At 27.4% G+C, this 18,993-nt stretch overlaps 2 protein-coding genes across 3 annotated transcripts; one reads left to right on the top strand and one right to left on the bottom strand.

Moving 5' to 3' along the window:
* The first annotated feature begins 2,011 nt into the window (after window positions 1-2,011).
* LOC114120890 (coiled-coil domain-containing protein 6) lies at window positions 2,012-7,971 on the top strand. Of its 2 annotated transcripts, XM_027982972.2 has the most exons (8): window positions 2,012-2,177; window positions 2,336-2,567; window positions 3,596-3,745; window positions 3,823-4,055; window positions 4,118-4,284; window positions 6,245-6,517; window positions 7,015-7,181; window positions 7,264-7,971. In XM_027982972.2, exons 2-8 carry the CDS (start codon window positions 2,352-2,354, stop codon window positions 7,447-7,449), a joined length of 1,392 nt encoding a protein of 463 aa, XP_027838773.1. In that variant the 5' UTR covers window positions 2,012-2,177; window positions 2,336-2,351; the 3' UTR covers window positions 7,450-7,971. The 2 variants fall into 2 exon arrangements, with proteins under 2 accessions (XP_027838773.1, XP_050060389.1); XM_050204432.1 differs by lacking the exons at window positions 2,012-2,177; window positions 7,264-7,971 and adding an exon at window positions 6,668-6,770 and having other exon boundaries at window positions 7,015-7,163.
* A 1,224-nt stretch (window positions 7,972-9,195) lies between these two features.
* LOC114120889 (protein downstream neighbor of son homolog) lies at window positions 9,196-12,677 on the bottom strand. Its single transcript, XM_027982971.2, has 9 exons — window positions 12,076-12,677; window positions 11,752-11,986; window positions 11,543-11,679; window positions 11,243-11,486; window positions 10,552-10,702; window positions 10,267-10,433; window positions 9,999-10,202; window positions 9,652-9,838; window positions 9,196-9,584 (listed from the first exon to the last, which is right to left on the bottom strand). Exons 1-9 carry the CDS (start codon window positions 12,270-12,272, stop codon window positions 9,415-9,417), a joined length of 1,692 nt encoding a protein of 563 aa, XP_027838772.2. The 5' UTR covers window positions 12,273-12,677; the 3' UTR covers window positions 9,196-9,414.
* Window positions 12,678-18,993: the final 6,316 nt, after the last annotated feature.

Below are 18,993 nucleotides of genomic sequence, written 5' to 3'. Positions count from 1 at the left end.
CAACTAGATCGGAATATCTATTGTCCGACACCGTGGAAAATCTCCGGACACAGTGGCGGTTTCAATCTAACCTCAAGGGAGGAGGGACGGTTGTCAAAATGTCAAACTCTCATTCTTCAATAAAAATTACTATTAGGTATAAGATACGCGTTACATTAATACATAATATAAAAAAACCGACACCGCCTGGACAACGAGTACAATGTTGTTTATATTATTATTAGTCTGCAATAACGTTCATGGTTCATCGTTCTAATCGGCTGACAATCTGACACATATAGAGTAGGTAGGTTAAGAAAAAATTTATGGCACCCCTTTAAAAGTTCAAATTTCTAAGAAATATGTCAAAATTGAGAAAATTTAAAAGACTTGTAAATACTTGACTTGTTTATTGCTTAGTAATTTTGTAGTTGAAATTCATAATTAATTTATGTTTATACCTATTTAAGAATTAAAAAATTCAACACTAAGTTTTTCAAAAGTTTTCCTTCAAATGGCTATAGAGAAAAATTGAATCCTCATTATAGGAAAGTTGAGCGTTTGAATTTTTATTTTTTACGAAATTGCGCAGGTAACGATAACGATCTGTCCTTAAATGATTAATTTAAACATTTGTTATTATTCAAAAAGTATAAGTCGTAGTCCGTAGATATACTTGGACATTTTAGTATTTCACCAGTTATTTAGATTCGCATTTTCTTTACATGATTATATTTTAAAAATAATTTGCTTTTTTAACGCTATTTATAGCAATTTGAAATATTTGTTTTTTTTTATCTATAAATATTGATAAAAATTTTTTTGGCTGTCAAACTACTTGAAAATTTAATAAAAAAATATTCATAAGCTAAGTAGCCTTAAAGTGATTTAAAAATTATAAGAATTATACATATGCATAATTTTTTGTGGCAAGTGTCTTGTCTTACATCTAACCACAGATTAAGTTCTGATTCTGTGATCTAACTTCTAATGGAATTTTAATGATATTTAAGTCTTGAAAGATTATATTGCTATCATGTGATCTGTAATATTTTTTATTGGTACCTATTTAAAAAGAAACTACCTATATCAAGATTCTTAATTAAAAACGACATGAAAATATAAACATTAAATACTAAAACTTTTAAACACAGATATCGTTTTATGTAAAATATCTTCTCATATTTTGAAATATGGAATAACAATAAATATTGATTCGGTATTTAATTTGAAGAGAATGTACTAGCTATTATTAAAAATGAACAATGATTTAATAATGTTATCCACGATGGCACGATACCTTCTACATGTCTGTGAGTGTGCATAAAATGTGATTAGGTACCTAGTTATTACATGACTTAAATGTTATAATTTTCATCACTTCCTAAATGTAAATACGTTATAAAAATTGATGTAATAGAAAATAGTTGAAAATCATATTTTTAATTACTTATTGAATATTTTGATATAATTTATTACTCATAGATAGTACAGTAATCTGTATGTACGAATAACGCAAGAAAGTCGAAACAATGATTATAAATAAGTATACAGAGAACTTAAATATTCGAAAAGTATTCAATAAAAACGATATTTTGATATGTGTTTTATTGTTTATGCTAGGTTAGCCATTGAGTGATAGCTGTTTGATTATTGGTTACCTAATTGTTAAACTGAACGTAAAATATTGTAGGAAAATTTTATTAGCGCTTTTGGTGCGGGTTAATCGTCAAATCAATAAATTATATAATAATTTTGATAATAATAAATAAATTAACGAATTTACTAAAATGAAACTAAACAGTTTAAATTCCTGGCTTATGACGATAAATGTCGAGTGTTTTTCAAATTTCCCCATCATATGGGCTATGGCCTATGGGGGTAACTCGAAACATCCTCCATACATTGTCAACTCCAAACTCCAAAGTAACGTCACTGGAAGAAAATTGCAGTGCAGCCACACAATGAGCGTTTTCCGACGATTTAAGGTTATGTACAGATTTCCGAATTTGACTATACTGTTAAAAGTTCTTTTTATTATTTTCGTTTTGTAGACCCAAGTTATTCGTATTTCGCGTTAATACTTGTTTTTTTCTTGATATTTTTCATCAACAATTCCCAGAAAACTCGGTGTTCATCGCCGAGTCGTTATCGTCGATAATCATTTGGACAGCCGGACATAATTCCTAATATTTCCGGTATGTTGACATGAAACGTTTGCGTTTAAAATCTCTGTCAGAGGGTGTCGTCCGTGCGGTACGCGCGGTAGTCGCATTCGAACTTGGCAATTTGACTGTCCAAATAAAAGTTGGTTATCAAAATTTTCATTTATTTTTCTGTTTTCCAACACCCCCAGGTTTTTTTCCACAACGATGGCGGACAGTGCCAGTGAAAGTGATTCATCGTCTATCGACGGTGGACCGATCATGATGCCTCCATCGCCGATCACAAGGGAACAGATGCAAAAGCGAATCGATTCACTGCAGCAGCAAAATCGTGTACTTAAGGTAGAGTTAGAAACCTACAAGTTAAAAATGAAAGCAATGGACGAAGAATGCAAACGACTGCGTGAAACATCAGTTTATATTGTAAGTACCAAGCTATTTTTTTTCTAACAGTGAAATAATAAAATTATGTTTGAATTAAGTAAATGTCTGATTAGTGATTTTTCATTTTTAGTAGGTATTTTTTATTTGTTAGTTATGAGAATATCTGTTAAATGAATTTCCTTATCTTACATTTTCTACTCTGGTTTTTGATAATTGGTTTAATTTATTATGTATTCTATGTTGGAAATATAATTTCAATTAAATAGATCACAAACCATTTTAAATCTGATATAATAATATTAAAATCAATATCTAAATTTCTTTTTCATTTTTTGAATTATGAATTAAAGATGAACTATGATTCTGTTGTATTTTAAGATCTAAATATTTGGTTATTTTCATGTTATACTTTATTTATAGACTTATTTCAATAATCATCTGTTAATTGTGTTTAGGATAATAGTTAGCAGTTTATTTTTATTTAAATTACTAGCTGATTCAACAGATATTGTTTTTGAGTGGTTCAGAGTATTGTTATCATTGGTATTCTATGTGTATATTTTTTTCAGGAAGTACACTTATGTGGTAGCGAGTTCATACAAAAATCTTTTTGAAAAAACTGAATGTTTTCAATATTTTTAAATTTTCTGTACAACTTTTCCAATTTTTCTTTCCGTAAGAATTTCATTTGGATTCTTATGAGCATAAAAAAAAAAAAATGAGCCCAGTTAGTCCATCCATTTTTTAGTTATGCACATATTAACCAATAATATTTAATTTATATGTACCTATTTATAAATCTTGTTATGCTTAATATAAAAGATAAGACAATGTCCTAAATTTCTATACATCAATTTTGGTGTGCATAACTGTATCATGATATAAATTAATACATTGGAAAAATTTGAAAAGCTTGGATAATGCTGACTTTACAAGACATTATATCATTTTAAACTTAATATTATTATTTTATTGAATAATAATTACTTAAACTGTGTATTTATGATATGTTAGAGAATTTGAATTATATACTACATGATGAAATTATTTGTATATTTTTTTTATAGCAAGTTAGAGCAGAACAAGAAGAAGAGTTTATTAGTAATACCCTCCTAAAAAAAATTCAAGCTTTAAAAAAAGAAAAGGAAACTTTAGCTCATCATTATGAACAAGAAGAAGAATGTTTGACAAATGATCTGTCCCGAAAATTAACTCAGGTTAGTATGGTTAATAAAACTCAAGAATATTTTTTTAATTAATTTTTCAATTATTACATTGTTTAAATTGGTTACAGTTACGACAAGAGAAATGTAAATTAGAACAGACTCTAGAACAGGAACAAGAATGTTTAGTTAATCGGCTTATGCGTAAAATTGAAAAACTAGAAGCAGAAACTCTTACAAAGCAAACAACCTTAGAGCAATTACGGCGTGAAAAGGTTGACTTAGAAAATACATTGGAACAAGAACAAGAAGCTTTGGTAAATAAACTATGGAAACGTATGGATAAATTAGAAGCAGAAAAAAGGTAAAATATTTATTTAAGTTAATATTCATTTTTTTAACAACCTAAATTTGAATTTTGATTAGACAATTACAAATAAAATTGGATCAACCTGTTTCTGATCCAGTATTACTTAGAGATCAAGTAGGGCCAAATAAAGGTGAAATGGCAACAAATATAAGTGCACATTTACAACATTTGCGTGGAGAAGTTACCAGATTGCGACACCAACTTGATGTTTCTAAAAAAGAAAGTAAGTTCATAAAAATAGATTTTATTCTATTCTTTACATCTAAAGTTTGGATTTTAAAGATATTATGATAATGCGTTGACTGTGTTTTAATGCTATTAGTTGTTCTTAAGGTCATTTAACCTCTTGCTGTTATATATATTTGAAATAAATTATTTGTTATTTAATAATTGATAAATGTGATTAATAGATATTATATTATATGTGTGTACATCTTTACAAATCTTTCGGAAGTGTGGCCATATGATAATAGAGTCTATTTATTTATTATAAACTATTGTTATATGTACATATTGAAGTAACTACAAAAATACATATAGTCAACATTGAAAAATAACCAGGATTAATTTGTTTGATTTTGTTTATAATAATAATAATAATAATTTTTATTTATGTAAGTTAATTTCCAATTTCAAAGTAATAAATTGGCAGTGTTAAGTGACAGCTTATATGAACACAATGAAAGAATTATTCAAAATCTATTAAAACTAAATAATGAAATTAATTGAACATTTAATTATTATACAAAAAAAGGATAAAAACAAGAATAAAAATAATTATTATAATGAGTTATGGATTACAATAGATTAGACAAAATACTTAACTATTATTAATAAATTATGAACATAATGAAATAAAGTAAGCTAGTAAATATTATTAACTGGGTAAGATATTTGACAAATTGCTTAAAGTAGTGTTAAATATATCTAAATTATGAATTGAATTTCCTGTGGTCATAAGTACATTTGCCAGAGTATATAACATTTTTTATTAATTAACGTAGAATAAAATAATGATTTATTATTTATCTAGACATTATTCTAAAAAAAAACAATAGGTAATATCATATTCTGAATGAAGAACGCTTTCAAAATGGCATTTGTACTATAAATATCTAAAAAAATTATTTTGAGTACAGTATAGGTTTTGATTTTAGATAAGAAATATGGTTTGTGGGTTTCTGTCATATCTGTATACTTCATATTCCTGCTAACCCAGTTCAGATGTAACAATATTTTCCATAAACCATGTTTCCGTGAATATAAATAAATCATAAAGTGAATTAGATGATTATATTTTTAAATTAGAAATTTTATTGTTGTTTCTTCGAACTCTTTGATAATAGATGTTAGATTCATTCAAGATTTATTCAAAAAAAAATGTGTTTGATTTTTACTAATAATATCGAAAATACCTTAATTATATTTTATTATCAGATTATTTTTAACTCCAGCTCTTTGCTTCTGTATTTCTTCTCTCAATTTACTCATATGATTTTGTTGCATTGAAGTACGATCAGAAACTTTAAGAATGTGACCACTGTGGATATGGATTGAGGACAGTGTATTTCAAATACTTCTATAGCATTAGATAATTAAATTTTTATTGGACGAGGTTTATTTGAAGTAATTGGATTTGGTGTACCGAGACAAGAGAAATTGATGATAGAAATTTTTTTGTTTTTTTTAGATTTTTAGCTACTTATATTAAACTTTCATTAATAAGTTATTACCGTTTGAGAGTTATACTCTACTTTGTTTCAATAGTTGTTACACGTAAAACATTTTTCCCTGCTAGTCACTAATCTTTAGTAAGGTTTTTGAACAATTTGAAAAAAAGTAATTAAGTTTTGGGGAACTCTGAAATGATCTTCGCGGAACCCTAGGTTGTGCAAAGTAGAGGTATTATTTTCACAAGTTTCTAATTTTCTTTCAAGTAACTACCTTCTCTCTTAGTAATTTATTATTCTCAGATAATGTAGAAATAGTTTTAATCATTTCATCAAATTTCTTGTAAAGTTTATATAGTAAGTTCTATAAGTATTTATAGAATCCATAACTATGGGTAGTATTATTTAACAACGATATATAAAGTAATTGAGGCTCTACTATATATGATTAACAATAATCTTTTTTTATAAATGTTGTTACTTATATTTTAATTGAAATGGTGTACTTTTTAGATTCCAAAAAAATGGAAAAAATGGCAAAAGAAGAGCGTCAAGTGCGTGAAGACAATTTACGATTACAAAGAAAGTTACAACTTGAAGTAGAGAGACGTACAGCTTTATGCCGGCATTTATCAGAATCTGAGAGTAGTTTAGAAATGGAAGAAGAACGTCAGTATAATGAAATGTCTTCAAATCGATGCCGAACGTCATCGAGTCCACTCCCATTTCCTCCATCTCCTAGCCAATCTAGGCCTCTCAGTCCTGGATCCAATGCTGGAACACCAGGTAATAAATGTTTGATACATTATATATTTAATTAAAAACAATCAATTAAATTTGCTTAAATATTTATGTAATAAGTGAATGCCTACTGTTTATGTTACTGGGTTCTGATGTATGCTCAAATGTTGTTACTTGTTTTGTATTGTACGATAGATACAACTGAAGCGGGTAGTGTATCTGCATCACCGGAACAGAAAAAAAGGAAGTGCGGTGGTGGAGGTGTAGACGATAAGTGTTTTGTCCATCCGTGAGTTGTGTAAGTAGAGGGCAGATAGCTTTTTGATTAAAAACAAAACCTATAGTGCAGAGACAGTTTATAATGAGATAGAAATATTTATATATTACATACATTTTAATAGGCATTTACTTAATACTATTACTACTAAATTAAAGTTAAATGTGTCAAAGCTATTCTCAGTATCAATTTTGTACATGCGTTTTAATAATTTTATTTTATTTATACAAAGTAAATTACATACAATCATATTATATTATTTTAGGAGTGTTTCGTGGCGAAATTGGGGTATTGGGCTATGCCAATATGAATCGATGTTATGTTTGTGGTCAAACTGTACAATCGAATCGATGTTATGTTTGTGGCCAAGCTGTACCATCGAATCTCGTCATAGGAGCACCATCAACACCTTTATGTCCTACTACTCAAGTGGTAAGTCAATATAGTTCTGTTTTTTTTTTTATTGAGATTTAAAAATGATAAGGTTACTTATTATTTATTTCATTATATACAGATTAATCAATCTCGAACCCTATCGTTGGGGCGTCCAGTCAGTGAACGTTTTGTTAAGCCAATTGTGCCACTATCATCTAATATAGTTAATAGTGGTAGTATACCAACCGGATCACAAATTCCCTTGCCCAATCCAACGTCACCATCAACATTGCCTGCAACACTGATGGATTCAGCCAAGTACTAATTTAATCTTATTTATGTACATACACAATAAGCATATATTATATTATCTATGTATGTATAATTTTACTTTTATTGCTTTAATAAGTTGTAAAGTTTAATATATAATACATTTTCAAAAAATAATATCAATTATATAATAACATTAAGTTTGTATTTTCTACATGAAATCATTTTAAATTAAAAAAAAGTCAACTAACAGTTAAATAATAATGGAGAGATCCCTAACAATAAGTTGGCTATTATGCATATTATGCCATTGTATTTTTTTTTTTATTATTATTATTAATTTATTATTTATGAAAGTTTATTATCATATTTAACTATAGTTTTTGGTTGGGTAACATTTGGTAAGAAAATAGTAAACCTAGTTCAATGTGATTTGCCTCATATTGGACCTAAGCAAATGTTTTGTGTGAAGCAATAGTTGAATTTTTTTTTCATTTGTAAACTATGTAAAAGTTAAGTTATTTTTGATGTATGATTAATGTTTGGTAAAAGTAAATTATTACCTATTTACCATTAATGTTTGTTTGTTAAATACTCTGTTGTCCGTTTTCTTTCAACAGTTTTGGAAATAACTATTTTTTTTTAAAAATCACATAATTGTTTGTAATGAACATAGTGTTTATAATTATTAATAAGTCCTATAATTATATAAGTATATATCTAATGACTAATTCTTCAATTAATGATAATTTCTTATAAATATCTTAATTGTCTCTTTTTCTATATTGCTTGTTTATATTTCAATTAATAATACTATTCACCTGTAAGTAATATAAATTAAAAGTATTAACTATGAAGTCAATTGACCAAGTGTTTATATAAGCTATTTAAATTATATTTTTATTTACTTGATATAAAAATTAATTCTTATGGGTAATTATTTTCAGTATTTCATGTTTCAATTTTTACATAAGTATTGTCAGTTATAATTAATGCTTAATGAAAATGAAACTTATATTTATATTTATAAATCTGAAAGTATGGTACTTATTTAATTAAATGTCTAAAAAACAATGTCGTTGAATGTTAAAGTTGACGGAGTATGAATACTCGATTTTTAATAAAATATTTTGTACTTCTAAACAGACATCTTGACTATGTGTCATAAAATTGAATTTCATAAAAATCAATTGTATTTTCCATTTAAAGTTGTTTTACTCTTAGTTACACACATATCATGTATGTATCAACTACTCATATATTGAACAGTATAATATTGTTATATGATTGTTATTTAATATTATTAACTCATTAAGTGTAGAATTGTTTTTACTGAATATTTATTTTAATAATTAATACTTGAGGAATTAAACCTATTAATTCTGTCTCTCCACCCATACATGAAAAACATGATAATAATATATACATTCTATATAAGAAACATTTTTATTTTTGTTGAATATAACCTATAGGTAGGTACACCATTATTATGTTATCGGTTTCTTGATTTGAAATTGTAACAAGAAACTTTCATATCATGTCTTTTTTAAGGAATATTTTTTATAAAAAGATTTCAAATGACTATGAGACTTATCTTAAGATTATTTGACTTTGTACGTAAATATAAAATTCATATTAATTCTAATAGTCAATTGTTTTATTATAAACTATAAATATTTCTGATTACTGATCAAAGGGAGCTTGGAAGTTAGGAGTTAGAACTGCCATTGTTGTGTGCAAGACACTCAAAACAATTATGAATTGGTTTGTTTAAAATAAAAAGTAAATAAATAACACGCAATTAATGGATATGAAAATAAAAATATACATTTTAAACAAATATTATACAGTCAATAATGGTTTATAAAATTCAATTTTAATAAATAATAATTTGTTTAAGTATAAATACTATAGGGTCATTATTTAAAAACAAATAATGCCCTAATATTTTAAAATAATAAAAATATGCATATAAATTCAAGTAATTTTCAATTTATAAAAGTTTTGTAAATAAAATTTCTTATGAGATGAAATATCCATCGTCTTTAGTGTATTTTACACTGTCAAAAGCTTTGGTGGTTGCAGCACAGAATTTTTTTAGAACCGAGTCTCTTAGACCACAGTCACTAAGGTTCTGTTGACCAAATAAATGTATAGCTTTGTCTTCAGATTTCTGACTATTACAAAATTCTAATAGAAATGAAAAAATAATATTAGTTCCAGTTTATGTAGTTTTGAGTTTATTAGCAATTTTTACCTTTTTTTGACTCTGAAGCTAACGTAAAGGGTTTAGTGCTCTCTAAATTGGCAAATGTAGCAGTAAATTTCTTTAAAGAACTTGATAATAAATCACAAAAATTGTAGACTGCATCTGGCAGTACAGGTCCTTTTACTTCTATCGAGTTGTAGCTTTGACCATCCACTTTTACTGTACTTTGTCTCACCTAAAATATTCAATAAAAATTGTATTTATTTATATACAAGCATTATACATACAGCGGGTTGGCTAAAAATCTTGAAATCCGCCACTATATAATTAAATACTATTTTGAAGCAAATTTTATTTTTAAATGAATCATAATATAATAATAATGGAATTCTTACTTTGAGTGGTGTTAAAGTAGCTCCAGTAAAAGCTACTGGCGCTAGAAGTGTAGGTGGTATACCTGCATGAGGTCCTGTATTTGATACCGTTGATCGACAATTTATTAGCCAATTAAATAGAGCTTGTGCTTCAACACCAGTCACAACCACTAAAGACTCTTTAGTACTATCAATTTTTCGTTGACGACTTGAAATTAGTTCATTCTAGAAATATGTTTTAAAATATATTTATAAAATCTACGCTATTAATGCAATCCTGTAAAAGTACCTGCGAACTTTGCAAGCGTTTAATTTCAGATTTTTCAGCGCCCATAGTTTCCAACCAACGTTCAGGTTCTTCATCCTCTCCAATTTTGGCGTCTTCTGATGTTTTTTTAGTAAAGATTTCACTGCTGTGTTCATTCTCTTCAAGTAATGGCATTGTGAAGTCTATATCTGTTGAATAATTGGATAATAAGTATGAATTTATCATTAAACTCTATGAGTATTTAACTCATTTATAATATAGTATTATAATGTACTATGGTAAGAATAGAAAACAAATGAGATATACCTTCACGTTTAAGAATATCTCGAAGTCCTTGGGTTGTTGGATATATCATTGCATTCAGCTCTTCATAACCACCAATGCTTGATGCTCGAAAAGTACATGTAAATGCATTGGCCAGAACATAGAAGTATGGACATTGGTTAGCTCGAACAAGCTAATAAAAAACTGTTATTAATACAAGCACTAAACAAAGATATTTTCCAGAAGAAGATAAGATGAATAGGGCAACTTAGATTATTGGATTATGAAAGATGTGATGTAGAATAGCAAGTCTTAGTAATGGATAGGAAAAATGGCATAACATAATATATTGGTGAGTATAGTCTTAAAGGCTGAAAAAATGAAGAAAAAGAATAAACACATTAAAAATAATTAGATTGAATATTATTTATCATGGATTTATTATAGTTTCACATTTAATTTATATTGTATTCAATTATTTTTGTTTATTAAAGTTTAAAGTTATTTACATAGTAATGATTAATTTTTTTCCAACAAACTACAACTATAGAAATTATCTTTATTCTATAGTATTTGTTGTCATGCTACTAACACTGGTATGAATTACTTAATTTAAGTGAATACCAGGAAAAAAAATTTAACACATTTTATAGTTGGGTTTGATAAGTAAATATAATGTTGACTAATATATTAAAATTTATGTACGCATTTGTTGAATTTAAATAAATATTACCTGAAATAAAGATCGGAAACTATCAATCCAGTGAGTAAACAGGGACTCTCTAAAAAATGGATTTGCATTAACGGAGGGTACAGAACTGGCTGAATCCTTAATTGCAACACGAGGACCTCTGTGAATGAGATCAACCCAAGGTAAGGATGGATGTTGCCAAGCCATACAGCATTGATGGAATCGACTATTAGGACTAGTATCTAATGAGTTTTCAACGTTCTCAGTGTCAAGACATCTTACAAACCTAAATGCATAAAAATAAGAATTTTGACATCACAAACTATCAAAAAAAAAACTTACCCAGTTGTAGCTGATGCTTCTTCGCATGTTTTAATTTTTTGGCTCCATGGAAATGGGTTTGGAGATAAAAAACGTACTTTTGTTCTTAAAGTCCAATCAATTGGTAATTGCTCTTCACCTTTGATCACTTCAACATCCTAAAATGAATAGTGCGAGTGAGATTCAGTTATTATTAACACTTATTAATATATTTTGATCATATTCTATACATCTTCAACAACTGTCACAGGATTAACTTTACGAAGAACATCTACAAATGAGATGACACTTTCATCAAGAGCAGGGAACTGCGAATAGCTGGTTACAGATGGAATGGATTCACAGTCTCGTATCAGCTTGGACAGATTTGATGTGCAAGCATTGTCGTCATCATATTCAACCCTAGCTCTTTTCAAAGTCTCTCGTGCATCTACTTGCTTCTTGTTCTTGACAGGTGTCTTACGTCTACAAAAAACAAAATGTGTGTAAGGTACATAATGGTATTATAATTATAGTTGTAATCTTGACAATAACTACTATAGATCTAATCTTACCTGAAAGGATTTTTAGCTGGTGATCTCTGTGAAATTGCTGACCTGCCAGTCGATACCTCTCCTGGAGTGGCCGTGTCCATGGATTTGATAAATCTGGCTTGCAATGCACGTTTTTTCATCTTCATTCGATGCATCTTCATCACGTCTTCCGGCCGTTTCCATTTTGGCGGCGTACAACCGTTGTCCAACTCCAACATTTAATAAGAAGCTTCAGACGAATAATAATTTCGCTAGAATACTGCGCCAACGTGATTATACTTCCTTATTTAAGTAATTACACTTAAATTTGAATGCGATGGCAGATTGCAACTGTAGCAGCTGTTGCTGTCCATTTTTATCTCGTTCTTGTTTACCGTTGACCGTTGTTATCACTAAAACCCAATATATATATATGTATACTTTATCTGAGGCTCATACCGTGATAAAAAAAAGGAAGGTATGTAAGGTGTGTCCTATTATGACGTATACAACAAGATAAAATCGGACTTTTTAACAGTCAGATTCTTTCGTGCGTGATGTAGCGTTGAGTACAAAATAATTATACTATGATAATACGAGTAACGAACAATAAAGCAAGTTAATAGCTGCTGCGTAGACTCAAATCAGAATCTTTCCGATCGTACCATAAATCATAATATTATGTTGTTTTTTGTTGCTTATATCACAGAACAATGCTTATGTAACACGGTAAGATAACATTATTGTTTTTTAGTGACGCATATCTCTCTCGACGAATCCCGTCAATCGCTCAGTTTCTCGGCTTCTCATTGGCCGTTAAAATTATCAACAATTATTATTATTATTAATCGGGAGGACTTACAATTTCGGACCCGCACTCAGTAGACGTGGTGCCCTCTGATCAGAACGATTGGGTGGAAGCATGCCGATTTTGACTTAGGTCCGGATTAGCATTGGTGCAAGAGGAGGAGCTTTTACTCCGTACCAGTATACTTCACGTGTTCATAAAGTACCTACCTGAAATATATGTCGTTTTGAGAACTCCTTATGATGAATAATGATCCTTTGTACATTGATAGGATACTGCTAGCAATTAACAGGTACATTTCAGAGTACTTACTCAAAGTCGTTTCGTGTGTGATACAAAAAAATTTTGAAAACAGAGTCCAGTGCGATCTGATACCGGGGTAACGGTACCATGTTTTAAATTAATAGAAAATTAATCCAACGGCTGTCTGTCTGCTATAGGTAACTAATTTAACGAGGCGTTGAAGTTTTACCTATGATACAAGTTTTTTCATTAAGTATATATACATATTGTATTTGATACATATTACATAGGTTAAAGTGTTACAACAAATTTCAACTTTCGTATCAATTAACCTAACCTTGTAGATAAAAATAAAGATTTGTTCTTTAGCATGTATCTACATAATATATAGGTGGTTCGGAAATTGTGCAGTACTGCAGCACGACTAGATATAATAATACAGGTAATATTAATATTATAGTGTTATACACAGGCGCGTAATCAGGATTTTTCTTTGGGGCGTTATAATTTTATATTTAAATATAACTTTAGGAGGAGAGGAGTTACTACACTCACCCATGTAGTAACCAATCTTAATAACAATATACTATCAAGTATATGAAATAAAACCATATATAACATATTTTTTAGATAAATATCTAAAACACATACTTACTAAATATTCTTTTGCATAAATACGACTTACGAGGAGTGTTAAAAGTTTTTTTAACATAGCTTATCATTTACAACGCCGAAAATACTCCCTAGTATCCCTTGGTTTTCTCCACTGTGGCACTGATATCACCATAGCCCATACAGCCATATAGGTAATAATGTAATATATAATAAATAATAGTTTAAGATAGATACATACAATTTTTACGTTTTTGTTTAATAGTTATACTAATAAGACTACTATAGTCCAATATTTTTGTTAAAGACTTATTTAGGTGTATTACCCGAATAAATTTAAAAATATGTATTTAGTGTTCACGTTTTCACAACATCTAAAGGCACCAGAGGTTCGTGATATAATTATTATAATATTTACCTAACGGCTAACGGAACACTAATTTTAGGTATTTTACAGTGAAAGTATAAAATACTTTTTGAAATTATTTTTACAAAGTTGTTTTAAACACTTACGTATTTAATATAAATTAATAACACTTCAGTGAGGATTTTATTTTTATTTAAAATTTACAGTGGCATTCTCAGGAATTTTCAATGGGAGGGGATATAGGTATGTTATAACTTATAATTAGTAATATATTTAGATGAATTGCAGTGGATTTAAAGACAGAAATTATTATTAATTAATTATTATTTTAAATAGCTTATAAATGTCTACATACATGAATATTGAGTAATACTCAACAAACGAATTCTGCGTACGCTACTGTTGAGTATTGTAATAATTTTAATAATAATAATAGTATATTTTAGCAAATAAGTAATATATATTTTTTCAATAACATTTAGTATATGGTAATAGTTTTGCTTATAAAAGGTAAGAAATTACATTTAAAATTAAATTGTTATATTAATATTTTATTTTTAAGCGATCAAAAAAAGCTTAATAAATTTCTATAGCTAATTTATTTTTATTACATTTTGAGTAGCCTTAGCCTTTAAAACACATTGACTCAATAGCTTCAAATATTTATCAAATTTTCTATCTATTTGGAATTATTATGTAAGTTTTTGTGCATTACTTTATAATTGGTATATTAGGTATAAGCTTATATTTAAAAGCGAAAATATTTTTTAATCATAAAAATAAATACTTTTAAGTAAGTTGTAATTTATTAAAAACTAGTTAAGGTCAAAATCTAAAACTAGCCATTAAATACAAATAAATACATTTATATTCGCTTAGTTTAAAATGTGATGCGTAACTCATTCAAACTATATATTCTTAACCCAAATTGAAAACTTTAAATCTTTTTTAAATAAAGAATTTATAAATCGGAATATTAGAAAAATGTATATAATTAAAATAATATTATAATAATAATATAATTATAATATATTATAATATATAATAATATAATATATATATATATATATTATATATTATAATTATAATATTATTTTAAAACATTTTAAAAATTATAGATTAAATGTTAAAGTGAATGTATAAAATACTTTGCGAAAATTGAATAAACTAAATATTTTATAAAATAATGGAAATTGATTGTTACGTCTAGGGTAAAATATTAGGTTAAAAGAGTCCAAAAATTATATTTTGAAATTCAATAGATACCTACATATAAATTAACGTTAACGTATACAAAACATAAATAAATAACTATTATTGTTCTGTAATTATAAAAATAAAAAATATTACTATTTTGTAATAATAGGAAATATTTATACTTAAAAGTAAATATCTGGAAGTTCCTAGGTATAATATATTAATATTTTTGAATATTTTAGTTTTTTATTATTTTTATATATTATATATATTGAATCAATAACATAAAAAAGCCTGATTTTTTTTTAAATTGTTGTGTTAATATATTATATAGTCATAGGTAAGTGATGTGTTTATCAAAAATAAGCAAAACAGCTCTAATATCTAACAAGGTGTTTTTGAAAATTGGTAAATAAAGTCAACTGCCCTTCCTCCCATCAAAGTTCCTCAATATTTAAGTGAGTTTTTCAAAAATATCAAAAAAATTACTAATCAATGGATAAAAGTTGTGTTGTTCGTGCAAGTTTATAAAATATATTTTATTATCCATTAGCCATTACCAAAAACATCCATAAAAAAGCTCATTGACGGCCGACTCGATTATTCGTTGTGTATGCTACGCCACCACCGCAATATGTGAGTAGATATAATTAAAAAAAAATTTTAAAAATGTAATTTATTAATACATAATCTATATATATATATATTATGTATATATATGTGATATGTGTACCTATAGTTCAATAAGGTTGTTAAAGCTTACGTACGTCTGATTACACTAAATATAATTTAGGACATAATAATTATTACTCGTGAATTGTAAACATACTAAGATACTATTAATGAATCCGAATTTTTACATTTTCAAAGAATAGAGTGTTATGATCATGTTATATAACATGGGAATAACATTAAAATGTTATAACATATTATTATGAGTATAACTGTATAGGTATCATTAATATTACATACATGCTTATTGCTTGTAGAATATACATTTACCTATATTTTATGGATTTTGAACGAAGAATCTTTTCTTCGTATTAGATTACTTAACGATGTTAATTTTTAAATTAAGTTTTTGTGAACAATTTTTATGAAGGAAAGTAGGTACTCCAAAATAGAGATGTCAAAAAGTGGTTTTTTGAATTTCTCAAATTCTCCGAGCATTAGTAAAAAAAAAGAGAAAAGTGTTGTCAAATATGTTAATTTATTATTACCATTTACCAACACATTTGTTATTAGTTATTACTTATCACGGTTTTTGATACATACAATGTACCGTGGTGTGTTAATTTATAGCCTTTTACAATACCATAATATGCTGTGTATGCTTGTATATGCTAGTATATTGTACTATGTAGATAGTTTGTTTTTATTATTAACGTTATTGGAGAAAAGTCTCAATATTGTATTCACTGTCGTCTGCAGACAAAAAATGGATAAAACGAATTCTTTTACTGAGTAATAGTATAATATAGTCTATAGGTATATCTAATATCGGAGGTAGAGGGGTTTATCGTATATAGTAATAGAGCAATATAGTTAGGTGAATACAGTAGCAGGATCCTTAAGTTTGTATAATAACAACATATTTATTTTGCACGCTAGATACATCAGTTGGTCATCTATTATGTACGTGTCCCGTAATAATTTGGATACATTCCATCATTTCGTTCTACTTGGACGAGAGTGAACGTGAATTATATAAAAAGAAAAACACACGTATACATATATACCAAACCAATACATAATTATACTGGCACATGGCACTATAGCAGTATATTTTGTTGTAATTATTATAACGCTATCTTTGGACTTACGCGTCAAAACTCGTAATGTATGTACATATTATACTATTTTCCGGTAATGTCATTAATTATATAATAGGTAAAGCATGACAATAAAATTAACTAATAATAATAGTTAAGCTATATTATGTGTTTATTGTATTGTATGGAAAACATTTGAGCCCATCATCTAGTTACATACCTACCTATACTATTATTTTAAAACTAATTTTTTATCAATTTAACTTTTTAAGGATTAATTGGTATAATATTATGAATTAAGGTTAAATTGATAATTAGAAATAGATTATTTTTCTTAACGTATTTTCTAACGAGTTGGTGTTGAATAATGTTATAATGAATTTAAAAAAATACGCATCTATTAGGTATCTAGTTTACCCTCTGTTTGAAAATAAAAAATTTAGATTTTTTATAAAAATGTAATAGCCAGTTGATAAGTAGCACAAGAAAATATTTCAATCTATGTTTTACGTATGTAGGTGCAATAGGTGCATGTTTTTTTTTCATAAGCACATATTTGGTGTGGTCAGTCAATTGTGAATTATCACGTTGTACACAATACACGATATACATATATTATGTCCATAAAATTATGCGTATACGACTACGAGAGATTAGCAGATTATAGTTAGGTGTATATAGGTAGGCACATCTCATATTTGCGCACAAGTCCGTTGAATAGTTTAGAGAAACGCTCTACGCGATTACGTTTGCGATTAACATTATCGTTTTATTTAAATCAACATATATAAGGCAGTCGGGAAAAAGTCTTCGACGATTTTCGAAATTGCACGCGCGTGTGCGTATATTATTTTTATTATTATCATTATCTTCAACATTATCATTATCATTATTATTATACCGTTAAAGTTTTAACCGAAACCGTCTACGTTATTATTATAATATAGGTAACGAAAAATGTATAACAATAATACATAATAAACACCTATTCTTATTATTTCTGCATTACCTATTTGTTATTACTTATTTGCATCTATATGCGAATAAATTAAACAAACGCAAAATGCTGATAGAGATATATCTAATAACTATAATAGTTTAGTAGGCTGCAGTACGTATTTAATATGTACTTCTGTAGTGCCTGTATAACATAATAATGCGTATTATAATATTACGTATTTACGTGTAGAGGTATATAATATTATAAATAAATAGAAACATATATTATTATTATTATATAGGTACGAATGTCGAAGAAAGTTTCTTCCCGATTCCCTTTGGCCATGCGTCTAAATAATATTGTTTAAACATACGCATCGTATCTATATAATATTATACTTATACGGTGCGTTTTGTATCCGTTAAACACTTGCGTCGCATTTTGAGATAATTAAATTTCGCGAATGAGCCGTTACGCGCAAACTGGTCTAAATGATGAAAATCCTCTATTTCTATCCAACAACCGGTTAACGGTTATTAAGACTATTGACTGAACGAGTCGGTTAATTTACGACTATTGCAATAGGTAATGAAATCTGAAAAAGTGTGATTTTTAGTAGGTAGGTAGGTACCTAATTTGTTGGTAGAAAAAAAGATTATAAAACCTCTTACAAACAATACTTTTACCGCGGACATCATATAATATAAATGTATAATAAAATATAATTTATAACGTAGAAAAAATATAAGATTAAAAATTAAAAATATATTATTTTTTACTTCGGACGACTTTCACAGTTTCACTGATGATGCATGTATGTGAAAAAAACTATGAGTAAAATAACTGGAAACAATGTTATTTGTCGAGTTATCGTAGACATACATAATTAATTAGTTGTAATTACCACATTTATATCAAATTCATTAAGTGTATTAAGTATGATCTCAAGCTGTTATGGCACACGTTTTTTTTTTTAAATCTTCGTAATAAAAATTATGAATTTTCTTAAAATCTATCTCAT

The sequence above is a fragment of the Aphis gossypii genome, chromosome 3 (genome assembly GCF_020184175.1).
Source record: "Aphis gossypii isolate Hap1 chromosome 3, ASM2018417v2, whole genome shotgun sequence".
In the NCBI taxonomy this organism is placed as follows: Eukaryota; Metazoa; Arthropoda; class Insecta; order Hemiptera; family Aphididae; genus Aphis; species Aphis gossypii.
Note: the sequence above shows the minus strand (reverse complement) of the source record. Positions and strands in the feature narration are given on the sequence as shown.

What these genes read in the sequence shown, in the direction of transcription:
- LOC114120890 (XM_027982972.2), top strand. Translation starts at nt 2,352, where the DNA reads ATGGCGGACAGTGCCAGTGAAAGTGATTCATCGTCTATCGACGGTGGA. An exon ending in AAATTAGAAGCAGAAAAAAG is followed by an intron (nt 4,056 to 4,117) that starts GTAAAATATTTA and finishes AATTTTGATTAG; the next exon opens with ACAATTACAAATAAAATTGG. An exon ending in TATGTCCTACTACTCAAGTG is followed by an intron (nt 7,182 to 7,263) that starts GTAAGTCAATAT and finishes CATTATATACAG; the next exon opens with ATTAATCAATCTCGAACCCT.
- LOC114120889 (XM_027982971.2), bottom strand. Translation starts at nt 12,272, where the DNA reads ATGTTGGAGTTGGACAACGGTTGTACGCCGCCAAAATGGAAACGGCCG. An exon ending in CCAGCTAAAAATCCTTTCAG is followed by an intron (nt 11,987 to 12,075) that starts GTAAGATTAGAT and finishes TGTTTTTTGTAG; the next exon opens with ACGTAAGACACCTGTCAAGA. An exon ending in CTACTTTAACACCACTCAAA is followed by an intron (nt 9,839 to 9,998) that starts GTAAGAATTCCA and finishes TGAATATTTTAG; the next exon opens with GTGAGACAAAGTACAGTAAA.